The sequence below is a fragment of the Bubalus bubalis genome, chromosome 11 (assembly GCF_019923935.1).
Source record: "Bubalus bubalis isolate 160015118507 breed Murrah chromosome 11, NDDB_SH_1, whole genome shotgun sequence".
NCBI lineage: Eukaryota > Metazoa > Chordata > Mammalia > Artiodactyla > Bovidae > Bubalus > Bubalus bubalis.
In genome coordinates this window covers 41,791,730-41,809,233 of record NC_059167.1, presented here as the reverse complement: position 1 = coordinate 41,809,233, position 17,504 = coordinate 41,791,730, and the positions used below count along the sequence as shown (strand labels likewise).

General features: G+C 37.2%; 1 protein-coding gene across 1 annotated transcript in view; it reads left to right on the top strand.

The window, feature by feature from the left end:
- The window catches only part of CEP152 (centrosomal protein 152), a 143,405-nt gene extending 126,511 nt beyond the window's left edge, over positions 1 to 16,894 (top strand). The window contains exon 26 of the mRNA XM_044924992.2: positions 16,775 to 16,894. Coding sequence (XP_044780927.2) covers positions 16,775 to 16,839 — 65 coding nt within the window. The 3' untranslated portion in view covers positions 16,840 to 16,894. The remainder of the gene's footprint in view (positions 1 to 16,774) is intronic.
- The last annotated feature ends 610 nt before the right edge of the window (positions 16,895 to 17,504 follow it).

Below are 17,504 nucleotides of genomic sequence, written 5' to 3'. Positions count from 1 at the left end.
ACTTTATAAGTGATATCATGGTATTTATCTTTCTGACTTACTCCACTTAGTTTGGTAATCTCCAGTTGCATCATGTTGCTGGCAAATAGCATTATTTCATCCTTTTTTTATATCTGAGTAGTTGTCCATTGTATTAATATATATGTACCACATGTTCTTTACCCAGTTATCTGTTAATGAACGTTTAGGTTGTTTCCATGTTTTGGTTATTGTGAATAGTGCTGCTATGAATATAGAGGTGATTATATCTCTTTTAAATATGGTGTTGTCCAGGTATATTCCCAGGAGTGGGATTTCTGGATCATATGATAATTCTGTTTTTAGTTCTGAGGAACTTTCTGAAGTTCTGAGGAAGTTCTGAGGAACCTTCGCACTGTTTTTCCATAGTGACTGCACCAACTTAATAGTAAGGGAGGGTTCCCTTTTCTCCATACCCTCTCCAGCATTTGTAGACTTTTAAATGATGGCCATTCTTGCTGGTGTGAGGTGGTACCTCATTGTAGTTTTAATTTGCATTTCTTTAACAATTAGTGATGTTGAACATCTTTTCATGGGCCTCTTGGCCATCCATATGTCTTCTTTGAAGAAATGTCTATTAAGGTCTTCTGCCCATTTTCCAGTTGGGTTGTTTGTGTTTTTGTTGTTGTTGTGGAAAATTGTATGAGCTGTTTGTATATTTTGAAGATTAAGTCCTTCAGATAAAGCAACTATTATAACTATACATAATGATTTAAATGTGTAAAAAGTATAAAAATATACTTACAGTGAATGAAAAGATAGAAAATTTCAGTAAGGAAATAAACCATGGAAAGAGCAAAACATATTAAAAATTACTTTATATGTAAAATTTGCTTGATGGGCTTAATAGCAAAAGGAGATGATAGAGGAAAGAGTCACTGAACTTGAAGGTAGATCAACAGATATCTAATCTGAATGACAGTGAGCAAAAACACTTAAAAAAGAGGTATTTGTGGTATAATATCAAAAGATTAATGTGTATATTTTGCAACCCAGAAGAGAGGAGAAAAGGCAAATGAGATGGAAAGAAACATTTTAAGAAATAATGGCCAAAATGCACCTAATTTTGTGTAAATTATAGATTTACATTTCACGCCAGTCAGAATGGCTGCTATCCAAAAGTCCACAAGCAATAAATGCTGGAGAGGGTGTGGAGAAAAGGGAACCCTCTTACACTGTTGGTGGGAATGCAAACTAGTACAGCCACTATGGAGAACAGTGTGGAGATTCCTTAAAAAAACTGGAAATAGAACTGCCTTATGACCCAGCAATCCCACTGCTGGGCATATACACTGAGGAAACCAGAATTGAAAGAGACACGTTTGCCGCAATGTTCATCGCAGCACTGTTTATAATAGCCAGGACATGGAAGCAACCTAGATGTCCATCAGCAGATGAATGGATAAGAAAGTTCAGTTCAGTTCAGTTCAGTAGCTCAGTCGTGTCCGACTGCGACCCCATGAATTGCAGCACGCCTGTCCATCCCCAACTCCCGGAGTTCACTCAGACTCACGTCCATCAAGTCAGTGATGCCATCCAGCCGTCTCATCCTCTGTCGTCCCCTTCTCCTCCTGCCCCCAGTCCCTCCCAGCATCAGAGTCTTTTCCAATGAGTCAACTCTTCGCATGAGGTGGCCAAATACTGGAGTTTCAGCTTTAGCATCATTCCTTCCAAAGAAATCCCAGGGCTGATCTCCTTCAGAATAGACTCGTTGGATCTCCTTGCAGTCCAAGAGACTCTCAAGAGTCTTCTCCAACACCACAGTTCAAAGGCATCAATTCTTCAGCGCTCAGCCTTCTTCACAGTCCAACTCTCACATCCATACATGACCACAGGAAAAACCATAACCTTGACTAGACGGACCTTTGTTGGCAAAGTAATGTCTCTGCTTTTCAATATGCTATCTAGGTTGGTCATAACTTTCCTTCCAAGGAGTAAGCATCTTTTAATTTCATGGCTGCAGTCACCATTTGCAGTGATTTTGGAGCCTCCCAAAATAAAGTCAGCCACTGTTTCCACTGTTTCCCCATCTATTTCCCATGAAGTGATGGGACCAGATGCCATGATCTTCATTTTCTGAATGTTGAGCTTTAAGCCAACTTTTTCACTCTCCACTTTCACTTTCATCAAGAGGCTTTTGAGTTCCTCTTCACTTTCTGCCATAACGGTGGTGTCATCTGCATATCTGAGGTTATTGATATTTCTCCCGGCAATCTTGATTCCAGCTTGTGTTTCTTCCAGCCCAGCATTTCTCATGATGTACTCTGCATATAAGTTAAATAAGCAGAGTGACAATATACAGCCTTGACGTACTCCTTTTCCTATTTGGAACCAGTCTGTTGTTCCATGTCCAGTTCTAATTGTTGCTTCCTGACCTGCATATAGGTTTCTCAAGAGGCAGGTCAGGTGGTCTGGTATTCCCATCTCTTTCAAAATTTTCCACATTTCATTGTGATCCACACAATCAAAGGCTTTGGCATAGTCAATAAAGCAGAAATAGATGTCTTTCTGGAACTCTCTTGCTTTTTCCATGATCCAGCGGATGTTGGCAATTTGATCTCTGGTTCCTCTGCCTTTTCTAAAACCAGCTTGGACATCTGGAAGTTCACGGTTCACATATTGCTGAAGCCTGGCTTGGAGAATTTTGAGCATTACTTTACTAGCGTGTGAGATGAGTGCAATTGTGTGGTAGTTTGAGCATTCTTTGGCATTGCCTTTCTTTGGGATTGGAATGAAAACTGACCTTTTCCAGTCCTGTGGCCACTGCTGAGTTTTCCAAATTTGCTGGCATATTGAGTGCAGCACTTTCACAGCATCATCTTTCAGGATTTGAAAAGCTCCACTGGAATTCCATCACCTCCACTAGCTTTGTTTGTAGTGATGCTTTCTAAGGCCCACTTGACTTCACATTCCAGGATGTCTGGCTCTAGGTCAGTGATCACACCGTCGTGATTATCTGGGTTGTGAAGATCTTTTTTGTACAGTTCTTCTGTGTATTCTTGCCACCTCTTCTTAATATCTTCTGCTTCTGTTAGGTTCATATCATTTCTGTCCTTTATTGTGCCCATCTTTGCATGAAATGTTCCTTTGGTATCTCTGATTTTCCTGAAGAGATCTCTAGTCTTTCCCATTCTGTTGTTTTCCTCTATTTCTTTGCATTGATCACTGAGGAAGGCTTTCTTATCTCTTCTTGCTATTCTTTGGAACTCTGCATTCAGATGCTTATATCCTTCCTTTTCTCCTTTGCTTTTCACTTCTCTTCTTTTCACAGCTATTTGTAAGGCCTCCCCAGACAGCCATTTTGCTTTTTTGCATTTCTTTTCCATGAGGATGGTCTTGATCCCTGTCTCCTGTACAATGTCACAAATAAGAAAGCTGTGGTACATATACACAATGGAGTATTACTCAGCCATTATAAAGAATACATTTGAATCAGTTCTAATGAGGTGGATGAAACTGGAGCCTATTATACAGAGTGATTAAGCCAGGAAGAAAAACACCAATACAGTATACTAATGCATATATATGGAATATAGAAAGATGGTAATGATAACCCTGTATGAGAGATAGCAAAAGAGACACAGATGTATAGAAGAGTCTTTTGGACTCTGTGGGAGAAGGAAAGGGTGGGATGATTTGGGAGAATGGCATTGAAACATGTATAATATCATATAAGAAACGAATCACCAGTCCAGGTTCGATGCATGATACAGGATGCTCGGGGCTGGTGCACTGGGATGACTCAGAGGGATGGTATGGGGAGGGAGGTGGGAGGGGGGTTCAGGATGGGGAACACGTGTACACCTGTGGTGGATTCATGTTGATGTATGGCAAAACCAATACAATATTGTAAAGTAATTAGCCTCCAATTAAAATAAATAAATTTATATTAAAAAAAAAAAAAGCTCAGCAAACCTCAAGTCAGAGCACAATCAAACAGCTGACAACTAAGAATAAAGAGAAAATCCTGAAAGCCAGCAGAGAAAAATAATGCATTACATATAGGAGAACAATGATTTGAATGAGTACTGAAATCTTAGAAACAAGGACAGAAGACAGTTAAACAACATCTTTAAAGAAATACTAGGGAAAAAAAACCTGTCAGCCCCAAATTGGATATCAACAAAAATATTATTCAATAAATGAAGGCAAATAAAGACATTTCACATAAAAGAAAGCTAAGGACATTCAGAGACCTTGTCAGCATAACTCCACTCAAGAAATGCTAAAAGAAGTTCTATGGGTTGTAGGGAAATAAGCTCAGATGGAAACCTGGTTCTTCAGAAAGGAAGGGAAGAAAAAAAAGAAAGAAACGAAGGAAGGAAATAAGGGAAAACACTAGAACTGGTAAATATAAAATATTTTTCTTTTAGTTTGTTTAAAATACATGACGATTTTGAGCAAAACTTATTGTCTCATGGGCTTGTAAGGGAAAGTCAACCCTTGACAACATGGTTTTGTACTGTGTAGTTCCTCTTATATGCAGATTGTTTTCAATAAATACATTAGAAAAATTTAGAAGAATTTTGAAACAATTTGAGAAAACTCACAGATGAACTGTACAGCCTAGAAATAGCAAAAAAAAAAAAAAAAGAAAAAATTAGATATGTCACAAATGCGTAAAATATATGTAGATACTAGTCTATCCTTACAAAAACATGAAGTGAGTGATACTTTGCTCTCTTGTAATTGGTGAAACTGTATATCAGCCTATCATCATAGGTAATTGGTTTTTCATTAAAAAAAAAGTATCACAATGTTTCTGATACTATATTATGAATATGACTAATAGTATATATCATAAAATTTTATAGTGATATATTCATTAGTGTATAGGCTAGGCTGCTGCTGCTGCTGCTGCTAAGTCGCTTCAGTCGTGTCCGACTCTGTGTGACCCCATAGACAGCAGCCCACCAGGCCCCGCCATCCCTGGGATTCTCCAGGCAAGAACCCTGGAGTGGGTTGCCATTTCTTCCTCCAATGCATGAAAGTGAAAAATGAAAGTGAAGTCGCTCAGTTGTGTCCGACTCTTAGCGACCCCATGGACTGCAGCCTAACAGGCTCCTCTGTCCATGCGATTTTCCATGCAAGAGTACTGGAGTGGGTTGCCATTGCCTTCTCCGATAGGCTAGGCTACTATGAAGCAATTGTATCCATTATACTCAGCTACTATAAAGCTTCTATAAATAATATTGCTTTTTTTTGTTAACAGTGCAAGAAATGTTATACCTATAAATACATATGAATTTATTTTTCACATTATCTTTTTATTTTTGATGTCTAATTAGAAATACATATAACATTTACACTGTTTTGTATCATATAAGACAGGATTGATATAGGTACTTACAGGTAATTCATCTTGGTACACAATTGATGTAAACTTACAGTGTTGATGAATATAGTGCAGTATTATAAATGTATTTTCTCTTCCTTATATTTTCTTAATGATTTTTTTTTAGCTTTTTGGTAAGAATACAGTATATAACACATATAACTTTCAAAATATGTGTTCATCAGCTGCTTATGTTATCGGTGAGGCTTGTGGTCAATAGCAGGTTAAGTTAAGTTAATAGTTAAGTTTTGGGGGGGTAGCCAAAGATATATACAGATTTTTGGCTGCACAAGGGGTCATGTTGTTCAAGGGTCAACTGTATATAGGTGTAATATTATACATATGACAATTATAGCATAAAGGATGGAAATGACTGTTAGGTAGACCTAAATGGTTATGAGTGTTGTTCATTTTACATGAAGTGTTACAGTGATATTATATTTTGATAGCAGTTTGGATTGAACAGACGTATGCATTTTTCAAAACTCAAAGTACATTACAGATTTGTACATGTCAGTATATATGAATTTTATCTTGAAAGAAAAGTAATATAAACAGTATTAAGCTCTAGTTGATAATATGCAAGCTACAACCTTTAAAGAGACGTATATACAATGTGATGCAGTGTTAAGAATCTGCCTGCCCATACAGGAGACGAGGAAACACGTGTTTGATCCCTGAGTTGGGAAGATATCCTGGAGTAGAAACTAGCTTCCCACTCCAGTATTCTTGCCTGGAAAATTCCATGAACAGAGGAACCTGGCAGGCTACAGTCCATGAGGTTGCAGAGTTGGACATGACTTAGCAACTAAACAACAATGACTACAGGGTGGATGAAGAGTGCTGCTGATCCTGGAGGTACCTATCTGACTACCTATATTAATGTCTTCTATTTGTTTGAAATGCATGAAAAATTAAGAGAGATTAATATATGGCTAGTTGTTGTTTAGTCACTAAATCATGTCCTACTCTTTGCAAGCCTATGGACTGCAGCACACTAGGCTTCCCTGTCCTTCACCATCTCCTGGAGTTTGCTCAAATTCATATCCGTTGGCATGGCACCCCACTCCAGTACTGTTGCCTGGAAAACCCCACGGATGGAAGAGTCTGGTGGGCTGCAATCCATGGAGCCGCCAAGAGTCGGACACGACTGAGCGACTTCACTTTCACTTTTATGCGTCAGAGAAGGAAATGGCAACCCACTCCAGTATTCTTGCCTGGAGAATCCCAGGGACAGTGGAGCCTGGTGGGCTGCCGTCTTTGGGGTCGCACAGAGTCGGACACGACTGAAGTGACTTACAGCAGCAGCAGCATGTCCATTGAGTTGGTGATGCTATCTAACCATCTTATCCTCTGTTACCCCCTTCTCCTTCTGCCTTCCATCTTTCCCCGCATCAGAGTCTTTTTCCAATGGGTTAGCTCTTCGCATCACATGGCCAAAGTGTTGGAGCTTCAGCTCCAATGTATGGCTCTAATGTATGGCTAGAGGAATGCATAAATGGATAGGTATGTGATAAAGCAAGTATAGTAAAATGTTACTAGTATAACCTAAGTAGTAGATATGTAGTTGTTGACTGATAAATTTCTTTAACTTTGCTATATGTTTAGAATGTTTATTAAAAATATTGGAAATATGATTAAAATGACATTTATAAAGATTTATATTAATATGCTCCTTTATTGATTTAATAAGTAATGACATTTATTACTGTTGTAAAGATGACTTTTAACGTGGCATAAGGACACCTTTCAAACCCAACTGTGAAAATAAACACAGCTTGCAGAAATGTATTTAATGTGGAAGTATCTTAGCTTGGGCTGCTATAACAAAATATCATAGACTGGGTGGCTTAAACAGCAAATATGTATCTTATTGTTCTGGAGACTGGGAAGTCCGAGACTAAGGTGCTGACAGATTTGTTTCCTGTTAAGAACCCTGGTTCCAGACAGCTGCCTTCTCTGTGTTCTCACATGTCAATTGAGAGAAAGTTCTAGTCTCCCTTCCTATTCTTATAAGGACTTACTCCCATTATGGGGGCCCCAGTTTCATGATCTCATCTAAACCTAATTACTTCTCAAATTCTCTTCTTACTGCTATGTGCTCAGTCGTTCAGTCATGTCTGACTCTGTGCAATTCCATGGACTGTAGCCCGCCAGGCTCCTGTGTCCATGGGGATTCTCCAGGCATGAGTACTGGAGAGGACTGCCATACCCTCCTCCAAGGGATCTTCCCAACCCAGGGATCGAAACTGCACCTCCCTCATTGGCAGGCAGATTCTTTACCACTGTACCACCTGGGAACCATCATAGAATTGGGGGGAGGCTTGAGTGTCACCATATTAATTTGGGGGTAACGCAGTCATTCGTTCAGAACAAGAAGTTACTGAAAAAGCAAGCTCCACAGATGTCATCGTATGGCAGTGCCACTTTTAATATTTTGATGAATACTTTCAGGATTTTAAAATATTATATATTCTCTCTTTTGTCAGGTAATTTTATCATGACTTTAAATATTTCTATAAAGTATGATTTTAATGGGTAAATTACATGAAGCTATTAGATTAATAAATGTTCCTACTTGACATATTATTTCTGAATTTTCATAGAAATGTCCACATATTATAAAAAGAGATCACAGAATAAGAATCAAGAATCAGAGGGCATGAGACTTCTCAGTTGTAATGAGTAAAATTAGAAGACAGTGGAACAGTGCCTTCAAAATTGGAAAAATGATTTTCAATTCATAATTCAATACTTAGCCTGTCAATAAAGTGAATAATGCAAATTTACCTCAAATAAAAGAACAAACCCAGTATGAGATATGCTTCACCAAAGCAAGTTGACAAGCAAAGTGAAAAACACAGACTCCGGAACAAGGATCTAATGCAACACAGTGGAGAAGGAAGGATATTCACAGGGTGCTTGTGAAGGGAAGTTCCAATGGTACAATGGTACAAGCCTAGAGTGGAATCAGTCTGGAATAATGGGAAAGGATGGCAATAGCCGAGACGTTAGCTTTTCTTTCTTTCTTAAAGAAAAAGGGAACTTAAAGAATATCTGCCGAGTTGAGCTTGAGACAGTATTTTTAGTTCTGTTGAAGAATTGTGGATGAAGTAGGAGAGGTATGTTTTTAAAAAGTTGAGGAGTTGTAAAAGACAGTGTATCCTTTAGAGAAAACAAGATTGCATGTGGAAGGAGATCTATTGTATACTATAAGCTCATTCCTGAATAATATTTGTTTGATTATAATAATCAATACACTGATATAAGCAAGAATAATAAACAGTTATACTGAGATTATCAGGGAGAAAAAGTATATATATGTAGGGACAGGCAGAGTATGTGAGCCAAAACTTTATTTTCCATAGTTGGAAATAAAATGTAACACTAAAAAAAATTAAAAGCATCAGTATAAACATGTTATTTAGAAACTAGAGGAAAGACTTGAAAACACAGATAAAGGAACTGAAAATTGTTGTCCCTGGAGGACAGTACCTGGGCATAGGAAAGGATGGGGCACTCTTTTGCTGTTTCTCATTATATGTGTTTTTCTTTATAAATTTCAGAAAGTATTAATGGGAGATGGGTATGTATTCTGCTGGTCCAAAAGTTGAATTCCTTGTATTCCAGGTTGCAAGAAGCTCTGAGAGGGGTTTACAAAGGCTAACCACATTATCCTGAAACTCCACATAATTGCATTGCATGATTATACAACTGCTTTTAATAGGCCCTGTCACCTACATGTAAGATCTGGTGTCTGGGTAGAATTTCTTACATCATCACCAGACCCATCCTGTGCCATTGTCCACAAACTAGATAATGACTGAGATACAGTTGAATTGCTGCAGTGAAAGAGTGACTCACCTGCAGGCATGCCAGCTGGTTAAAGGCAGGGAGGGGCTAGAAACACAGGGCCACCCAGGACTGCTGTACAGCTCCCCATCATGGAGAGGCTTAAACAAAAGCTAGATTAAGGTTTTAGGGGAATGTTGCAGTGACTTTTGTGTCAGGCATAGAGTTGCAGTGGACAACTCTGAAGTCCCTCCACCCAGAGATTCTGTAAAGATTTATTCTTAAAAAGAATGGCTGTTGTTGTTTCATCAGTCACTATGGACTGAAGCGTGCCAGGCTTCCCTGTCCCTCACTGGCTCTTAGAGTTTGCTCAAATTCATGTCCACTGAGTTGATGATGCTATCTAACCATCTCATTCTTTGCCACCCTGTTCTCCTTTTGCCCTCAGTCCTTCCCAGCATCATGGTCTTTTCCAATGAGCTGGCTCTTCACATCAGGTGGCCAGAGTATTGGAGCTTCAACATCAGTCCTTCCAATGAATATTCAGGGTTGATTTCCTTTAGAATTAACTGGTTTGATCTTCTTGTAGTCCAAGAATGGCTATAGTTAGTATTTAGGGCGAGATTAGAACCTGGGAAGTGGTGTTAATTACCTCTCTACTTCTTTTTCTATCAGCATTAATTTATACTCTCTATCTTGCCATTTTCTGTCAAATGTTCCATGTGTGTTTTTAAAAAATGTATATTATCCATTTCAGAAGTCCATGTTCCATATGTGATCATTGGATTAAACTTGACAAATATGTTAAAATTTTGCTTAAATTTTCTGTGTCCTTAAAATTTTTTGTTCACTCAGTCTGTGAACTTTATAGGTATGTGAAATCTCTCGACAGTGAACTGATAAATTTCTCCTTGTAGTCATGTCAATTTTTCTTTATATATTTTGAAGCTATCTTATTATATTGATACATTTAGGATTCTTATTCCTTCCTGGTTTATAAAACCTTTTTTCTTCCAGTTTTATTGAGATATGTGACATACAGCACTGTATAAGGTGTATAAGTTTAATGATTTGACTTACATACATCATGAAATTATTACCACAGTAAGTTTAGTGAATACCCATCATGTTATATAGATACCAAATAAAAGAAAATAAATGTTTTTTTGTTTGTGATGGAACTCAGGGCTTATTCTCTTAACAACTTTAGTATTTAACGTACAGCAGTATTAATTTATTAATCATGTTGTATGTTATATTCCTAGTGCTCACATGTCTTATAACTAGAAGTGTGTACTTTTTAACTGCCTTCACTGAATCCCCACCCACACCTCCACTGCTTCAGGTAACCACAAATCTCACAGAAAAAAATCTGTTTGTTTTTTTTTCTGAGTTTGTTTGTTTGTATTTTGAAGTATAATTGACCTACAAGGCCATGTTCTTGACACACAAGATTCAATATTTCTGTAAATTACAAAATGATCACCACAATAAGTCTAGTTACTGTCATCATATAAAGATATTACTTTATTTTTGACTGTATTCCCCACACTGAACTTCTTATCCCCAAGCTCATTTATTTTTTTACTGAAAGTTTGCACCTCTTGATTTCTCTCACTATATCAGGTATCCCCCTCCCCACCTCCAGTCCTCTGGCAACCACCAGTTTATTCTCGGTGTCTATGACACTGTTTCTGTTTTGTTATGCTTGGTACTTTGTTTTTCAGATTCCATGTAAAAATCAATCATAATATTTGACTTTCTCTGACTTACTTTGTTTAACATAATACCCTCTAGGTCCATATTGCAAAATAGCAATATTTCATTTTTTTATGACAGTAATATTCCATTATATTTATATGCATATATAATATTGTGTGTGTATATACATACACAATACCAATTCTTTGTCCATTTATTCATTGAGAGACAGATTGCTTTCACATTTTGGCTATTGTGAATAATGCTGCAAGGAACATAGGCGTGCATATATCCTTTTGAATTAGTGTTTTTGGTTTTTTGGGGAGAAATATTGAGAATTAGAATTGTTGGATTATATGGTAATTCTATTTTTAATTTCTTGTGGAACTTGCTTATTGTTTGCTGTAGTGGCTACCTATAAAAGTATGCCTTTTCACCACATCCTTGCCAACATTTGTTTGTTGTTGCTTAGCCACTTGGTCGTGTCTGACCCTTTGCAATCCTGTGGACTGTAGTACGCCAGGCTTCCCTGTTCTTCACTATCTCCTGGAGTTTGCCAACACTTGTTACTTGTTGTCTTTTTGATAATGGCCATTCATAAGTGTGGAGTGATATTTCATTGTGGTTTTGATTTGCATTTCCCTGATGATTATTGATGTTAAGCATCTTTTCATGTGTCTTTTGGCCATCTATATGTCTTTGTTGGAACTGTGTCTACTCAGGTCTGCCCAGTTTTTAAACAGGTTGTTTTTTTGATTATAAGTTGTGTGAATTTTTTGTGTATTTTGGATATTAACACCTTATCAGATATATCATTTGCAAATGTATTTTCCAGTTCAGTAGACAACCTTTTCATTTTTGTTGATGGTTTCCTTTGTTGTACAGAAATGTTTCAGTTAAATGTAGCCCATTTGTTTATTTTTGCTTTTGTTTCTCTTGCCTGAAGGAATAAAAACAAAAACATATTAAAAATATTGCTAAGGCTGATGTCAAAGAATGTACTGTCTGTTTTCTTCCAGGAATGTTAAGGTTTCAGGTCTTATATTTAAGTTACATCAGGTCTTACATTTTGAGTTTATTTTTTTATTTGGTGTGAGAAAGTAGTCCAGTTTGAGTCTCTTGTATGTTGTGTCCAATTTTCATCTTTTCCCCATTGTATGTTCTTGCCTCTTTTGTCATAGATTAATTGCTTATAAAAATATGGATTCATTTCTTGGCTCTTTATTCTGTTCTATTGATCTATGTATCTGTTTTTGTGCCTGTACCATATTATTTTGATTACTGTAGCTTTGTGGTATAGTTTGAAACCAGGGCATGTGATACCTCCAACTTTGCTGTTGTTTCTCAAAATTATTTTGCCTATTCAGGAACTTTGGTTTTTCCATGAAGTTTTAAAACTTGTTTGTTCTAGTCTGTTAAAAAAAAAAAAAGCTTTGATATTTTGATAGGGATTGCATTGAATCTATAGATTCCCTCAGGGATTATGGTCCTTTTAACAGTACCAGTTCTTTCAGTCCGTGATCAGAGATATCATTCCATCTTTTTGTGTCTTCTTCAGTTTCTTTCATCATTGTCTTACAGTTTTCTTAATATAGTTCTTTTACCTCTCTTGTTAGATTTATTCCTAAGTATTATATTCTTTCGGATGCACTTGTAAATGGATTGTTTTCTTAATTTCTCTTTCTGATAATTTATTATTAGTATATAGACATGCAACACATTTCTGTGTAATTTGTAACCTGCAAATTTACAGAATTCGTTAATGAAGTCTAGTAGTGTTTTTCTGGTGGTGTCCTTAGGATTTTCTGTGCATATTATTATGTCATCTGTGAACAGTGGACATATTCTTGCAACCCTAGGGTCTGTAGCCCACTAGGCTCCTCTGTTCATGCAATTTCCTAGGCAGGAACAACAGACTGGTTCCAAATAGGAAAAGGAGTACATCAAGGCTGTATATTGTCACCCTGATTATTTATCTTATATGCAGAATACATCATGAGAAACGCTGGGCTGGAAGAAACACAAGCTGGAATCAAGATTGCCAGGAGAAATATCAATAACCTCAGATATGCAGATGATACCACCTAAGTGGCAGAAAGTGAAGAGGAACTAAAAAGCCTCTTGATGAAAGTGAAAGAAGAGGGTGAAGAAGTTGGCTTAAAGCTCAGCATTCAGAAAACGAAGATCATGGCATCTGGTCCCATCACTTCATGGGAAATAGATGGGGAAACAGTGAAAACAGTGTCAGACTTTATTTTTGGGGGCTTCAAAATCACTGCAGATGGTGACTGCAGCCATGAAATTAAAAGATGCTTACTCCTTGGAAGAAAATTTATGACCAACCTAGATAGCATATTCAAAAGCAGAGACATTACTTTGCCAACAAAGGTCCGTCTAGTCAAGGCTATGGTTTTTCCAGTGGTCATGTACGGATGTGAGAGTTGGACTGTGAAGAAAGCTGAGTGCTGAAGAACTGATGCTTTTGAACTGTGGTGTTGGAGAAGACTCTTGAGAGTCCCTTGGACTGCAAGGAGATCCAACCAGTCCATCATAAAGGAGATCAGCCCTGGGATTTCTTTGGAAGGAATGATGCTAAAGCTGAAACTCCAGTACTTTGGCCACCTCATGCGAAGAGTTGACTCATTGGAAAAGACTGATGCTGGGAGGGATTGGGGGCAGGAGGAAAAGGGGACAACAGAGGATGAAATGGCTGGATGGCATCATTGACTCAATGGACGTGAGTTTGAGTGAATTCTGGGAGTTGGTGATGGACAGGGAGGCCTGGCGTGCTGTGATTCATGGGGTCGCAAAGAGTCGGACATGACTGAGCGACTGAACTGAATTGAACTGAATACTGGAAAGGGTTGCCATTTCCTTCTCCAGGGAATCTTTCTGACACAAGGATCAAACTTGTGTCTCCTGCATTGCAGGCAAAGCTAAGACCAGGGAAGCTAAGTCCATAATCTATGATTCTTAACTTCTTTTTCTGTTTTCTATTTGTATATCTCTTGAGTTACATTCTGCTTAATTCTTTCAGCCTTATTATTCACTTTGTAAAGGCTTTTTTCAGCTGTGTCTAATCTGCTCTTTCTAATTCCAGTTTAAACATTTATGTGGTTTTCAAAAAATGACTTCTCACTAGTTTTTATAAACTCTTGCTCCTTGCCATATTTTTGTCTTCTTGTCTTCTTTAATTAAGCATATTAAACAGTTATTTTGTTTTAATTTTTGATTATTCTAGCATATCTAATCTTTACAGGTATAATTCTGAAGTCTGTTGTTTGTTCTGCTTCTGACTCATAGTGTTCTGTTTCTTTATGAGTATCGGTAATGTCTTTTAATGAGAGCTCAAGTGCCTTGGAACTTCATCCTTAGGAATTTACCAAAATCTGGGTTTAATTAAGGTATGCTACTCTGCAAAGAGTTAGGTTTGCAGCTCAACATAACTGTGGGGCCTTTCCATACATTTTTTTTTTTTTTGCACCCAATAGAAATTCAACTGCAAACTATGACGTTGGTAAGAAATTCCAGGAGAGAATTTTTTTTTTTCCCTTTTACCTGAGTCAAGTATGAAGTAAGGAAGTTTTCTTATATTTTACCTCTTCGGGGCTTTTGTTTTTTGTTTTTCCGTTGTGCTCACTAAGAGCTTATCTTCCAGGGGGCTCACTTTCTTCTATATCCCTTTTCCCATTGGCCACCAGAGACTGACAGATGGTTTTAGTGCAACATTTGGCTTCAGTGCTGACTCACCCTCTCAGCTCATGCTTTTTGTGATTTGGGGCCTTGGAAGATTTTCACTTCCTTTCCACATCAACTATTCATTTAATGATTTGTGCATTTTTAAAAATACACATATCTTTTATTCATTATTTTAAAGTACATTATACTAGGAGAAAATCTATGACTAGCATATTGAAGGAATTATAAATACTTTTGCTTCCTTTATTTCTTTATTGATTCACCCCTCTTTTCTTCTCTGTTGCCTTTATTCTTTTTTAATCCTTTTTCATTATTTCATTTCTTTTTTGTCATTTTGTTTTTATTTTCATCCTTGCTATTTTTCTCTTTCTTGTCTGCTTATTCTTATGTTTCTTTTATTACTGTGTTATCCCTCTTGCCCTTTCATTCCTTTCCTTTTTTTCTTTCTATCATTCATGTAATTTTTCAACAAAAGCCAAAAAAACAATTCTTCCTTTAACACAGAATGATACTTTAAGAATCTCTTTTTTTTAGAAAGTTAGCTTAACCAGCAATTAGGACAAAGAAGTTCTGTGTCACTGGAATTAGATCGAATATATAGTGCCTTTCACATAGTAAGTGCTCAGTAAATGTTTGTTTTTGAATAAAACTTCACTAAAGGTTCTAAGTCTACTATGGTGAGCACGTTGTGGAATCAAAATGTTGCCAAATAGACTGTACCTGTGACTCAGTCAAGCCTAACCCAAACTGACAGAGAAATCGATGGAATGTTAATTGATAGCAGCTGGATGACTGGCATGAGTGCAGCCACAGCAAAGGGCCAAGGATCTCTCAGGGAGTATAAAATTTACATTTATCAAAGACCCCAGAGGCTTTTTAATGAGAATGACCTCTGGTTAAAATTAGAGTTAAAGGGAAATAAAGATAGTAATTTGGAGACTTTTGCTCTTAGCATGTTTTCCACTTAATAGCCAGTGACTTAGAAAATGAAACTACGGAATTCTCATAATAGTAATGACTTGGCCTTAATGATCTGAAAAAGCCCATTAGGTGGGTTCATGACTTGTTGGTTAGCAACACTGGAAAATATACTTACTAAGTGGAGAAAACGGGGATATGGCCCACATTTTAAAATACTCTTATCAATGTCTCGGCTGGTAGAAAGCAGACTGTGGTGACTGATTTTTGCCTCTTAGAGTAGCCTCAGAGAGATTGCTTATTCACTGGAATTGAAAGATGATCTAGATGGGATTGGAGGAAATTAGACTGAAATTTTTGTGGATTACTAGCTTACTGTATAACTATAAGACCTCCCACTATACAAAAAGTCCTAGGTTGATACTGGAATAATGTCACAAGGTAAAACCTTAGTGCAGGTTCTAAGATACATTTTGGTTAGGGATCCAGACAGTTTCCTTTTAGGGCTTGGGATTTTCCCAAGAGAAGTTAGTAATCACCCAGTCCACTAAACGGGGCCTCTGGTTTTTTAATATAAAGCTGACTGATCCAACTAGATAGTAATACACTAGTCTGACTTTTGGTATGTTTGAAATATTGAAATATAATTAGTGTTTAACTGTATACTGGTGTTTTTTTTTTTTAATCTATTTTTTTTTCTTCCTAAGTAGACAGCTTTATTTTCTGTAGCATTTCAAAGTAAATTCCTGATATTGTTTTATTTCATCTATAAATAAAATCCTGGCTATTCCTGAGAAGGGTCAAAGTTATACCCAACCGGTCTGGTAGATAGAGGAAGCCACAAGACTTGAATATGGTCCATGATACTTCTTCCTTACATGCTGATGCTAACATTTGCATAGTCATTTCTATGTATGTGTCAGGAACATTTTAAGTACTTTACATTTGTTAGCTTATTTAATACCCTTGACAAACTTGGAGGAAGTTGACTTACTTAGGAGTCCATAGGCTATCAAACCAACTCTATCATCACCTAGACATGGCACATGCCCCACTATGTAAAAAGTGCTGAAAACTGTAGCCACTTTGAGGGTTTTTCTTTTTTTCTTTCTCTCTAAGCCTCAGAAGGATGGAACTGACTTTAGTGATTACTGGTGTTTTATCTATATGTAAAAGAGTTATTTCTCTGAATAAAAGACCATTAATTCAAGAGACAAAGTTCTGTCTTCATTGTTTTAACTTGAAAAGTATTCCTTTATCAGACTAATATTCTATGGCATCTTTACATTTTTTTTTTTTACCTTTGAACAGTGTTATCTAAGTATGGATTCTGCCTCTTTATCATGATCATGAAGAAATGGAAGAAGGTATATTGAACAGAAAAAGATAACAGAAAAGGAAAGATATACCCATCTGAATGCAGACTTCCAAAGAATACCCAGGAGAGATAAGAAAGCCTTCTTAAGTGATCAGTGCAAATAAATAGAGGAAAGCAATAGAATGGAAAGACTAGAGATCTCTTCAAGAAAATTAGAAATACCTAAGGAACATTTCATGCAAAGATGGGACAATAAAAGACAGAAATGGTATGGACCTAACAGAAGCAGAAGATATTAAGAAGAGGTGACAAGAATACACAGAACTATACAAAAAAGAGCTTCATGACCCAGATAATCATGATGGTATGATCACTGACCTAGACCAGACATCCTGAAGTCCAAAGTCAAGTGGGCCTTAGGAAGCATCACTACGAACAAAGCTAGTGGAGGTGATAGGATTCCAGTGAGTTATTTCAAATCCTAAAAGATGATGCTTTGAAAGTGCTACACTCAATATGCCAGCAAATTTGAAAAACTTAGCTGTGGCCACAGGACCGAAAAAGGTCAGTTTTCGTTCCAATCCCAAAGAAAGGCAATGCCAAAGAATGTTCAAAGTGAAGTGAAGTGAAGTTGCTCAGTCGTGTCTGACTCTTTGTGACCCCGTGGACTGTAGCCCGCCAGGCTCCTCTGTCCAAGGGATTCTCCAAGAAAGAATACTGGAG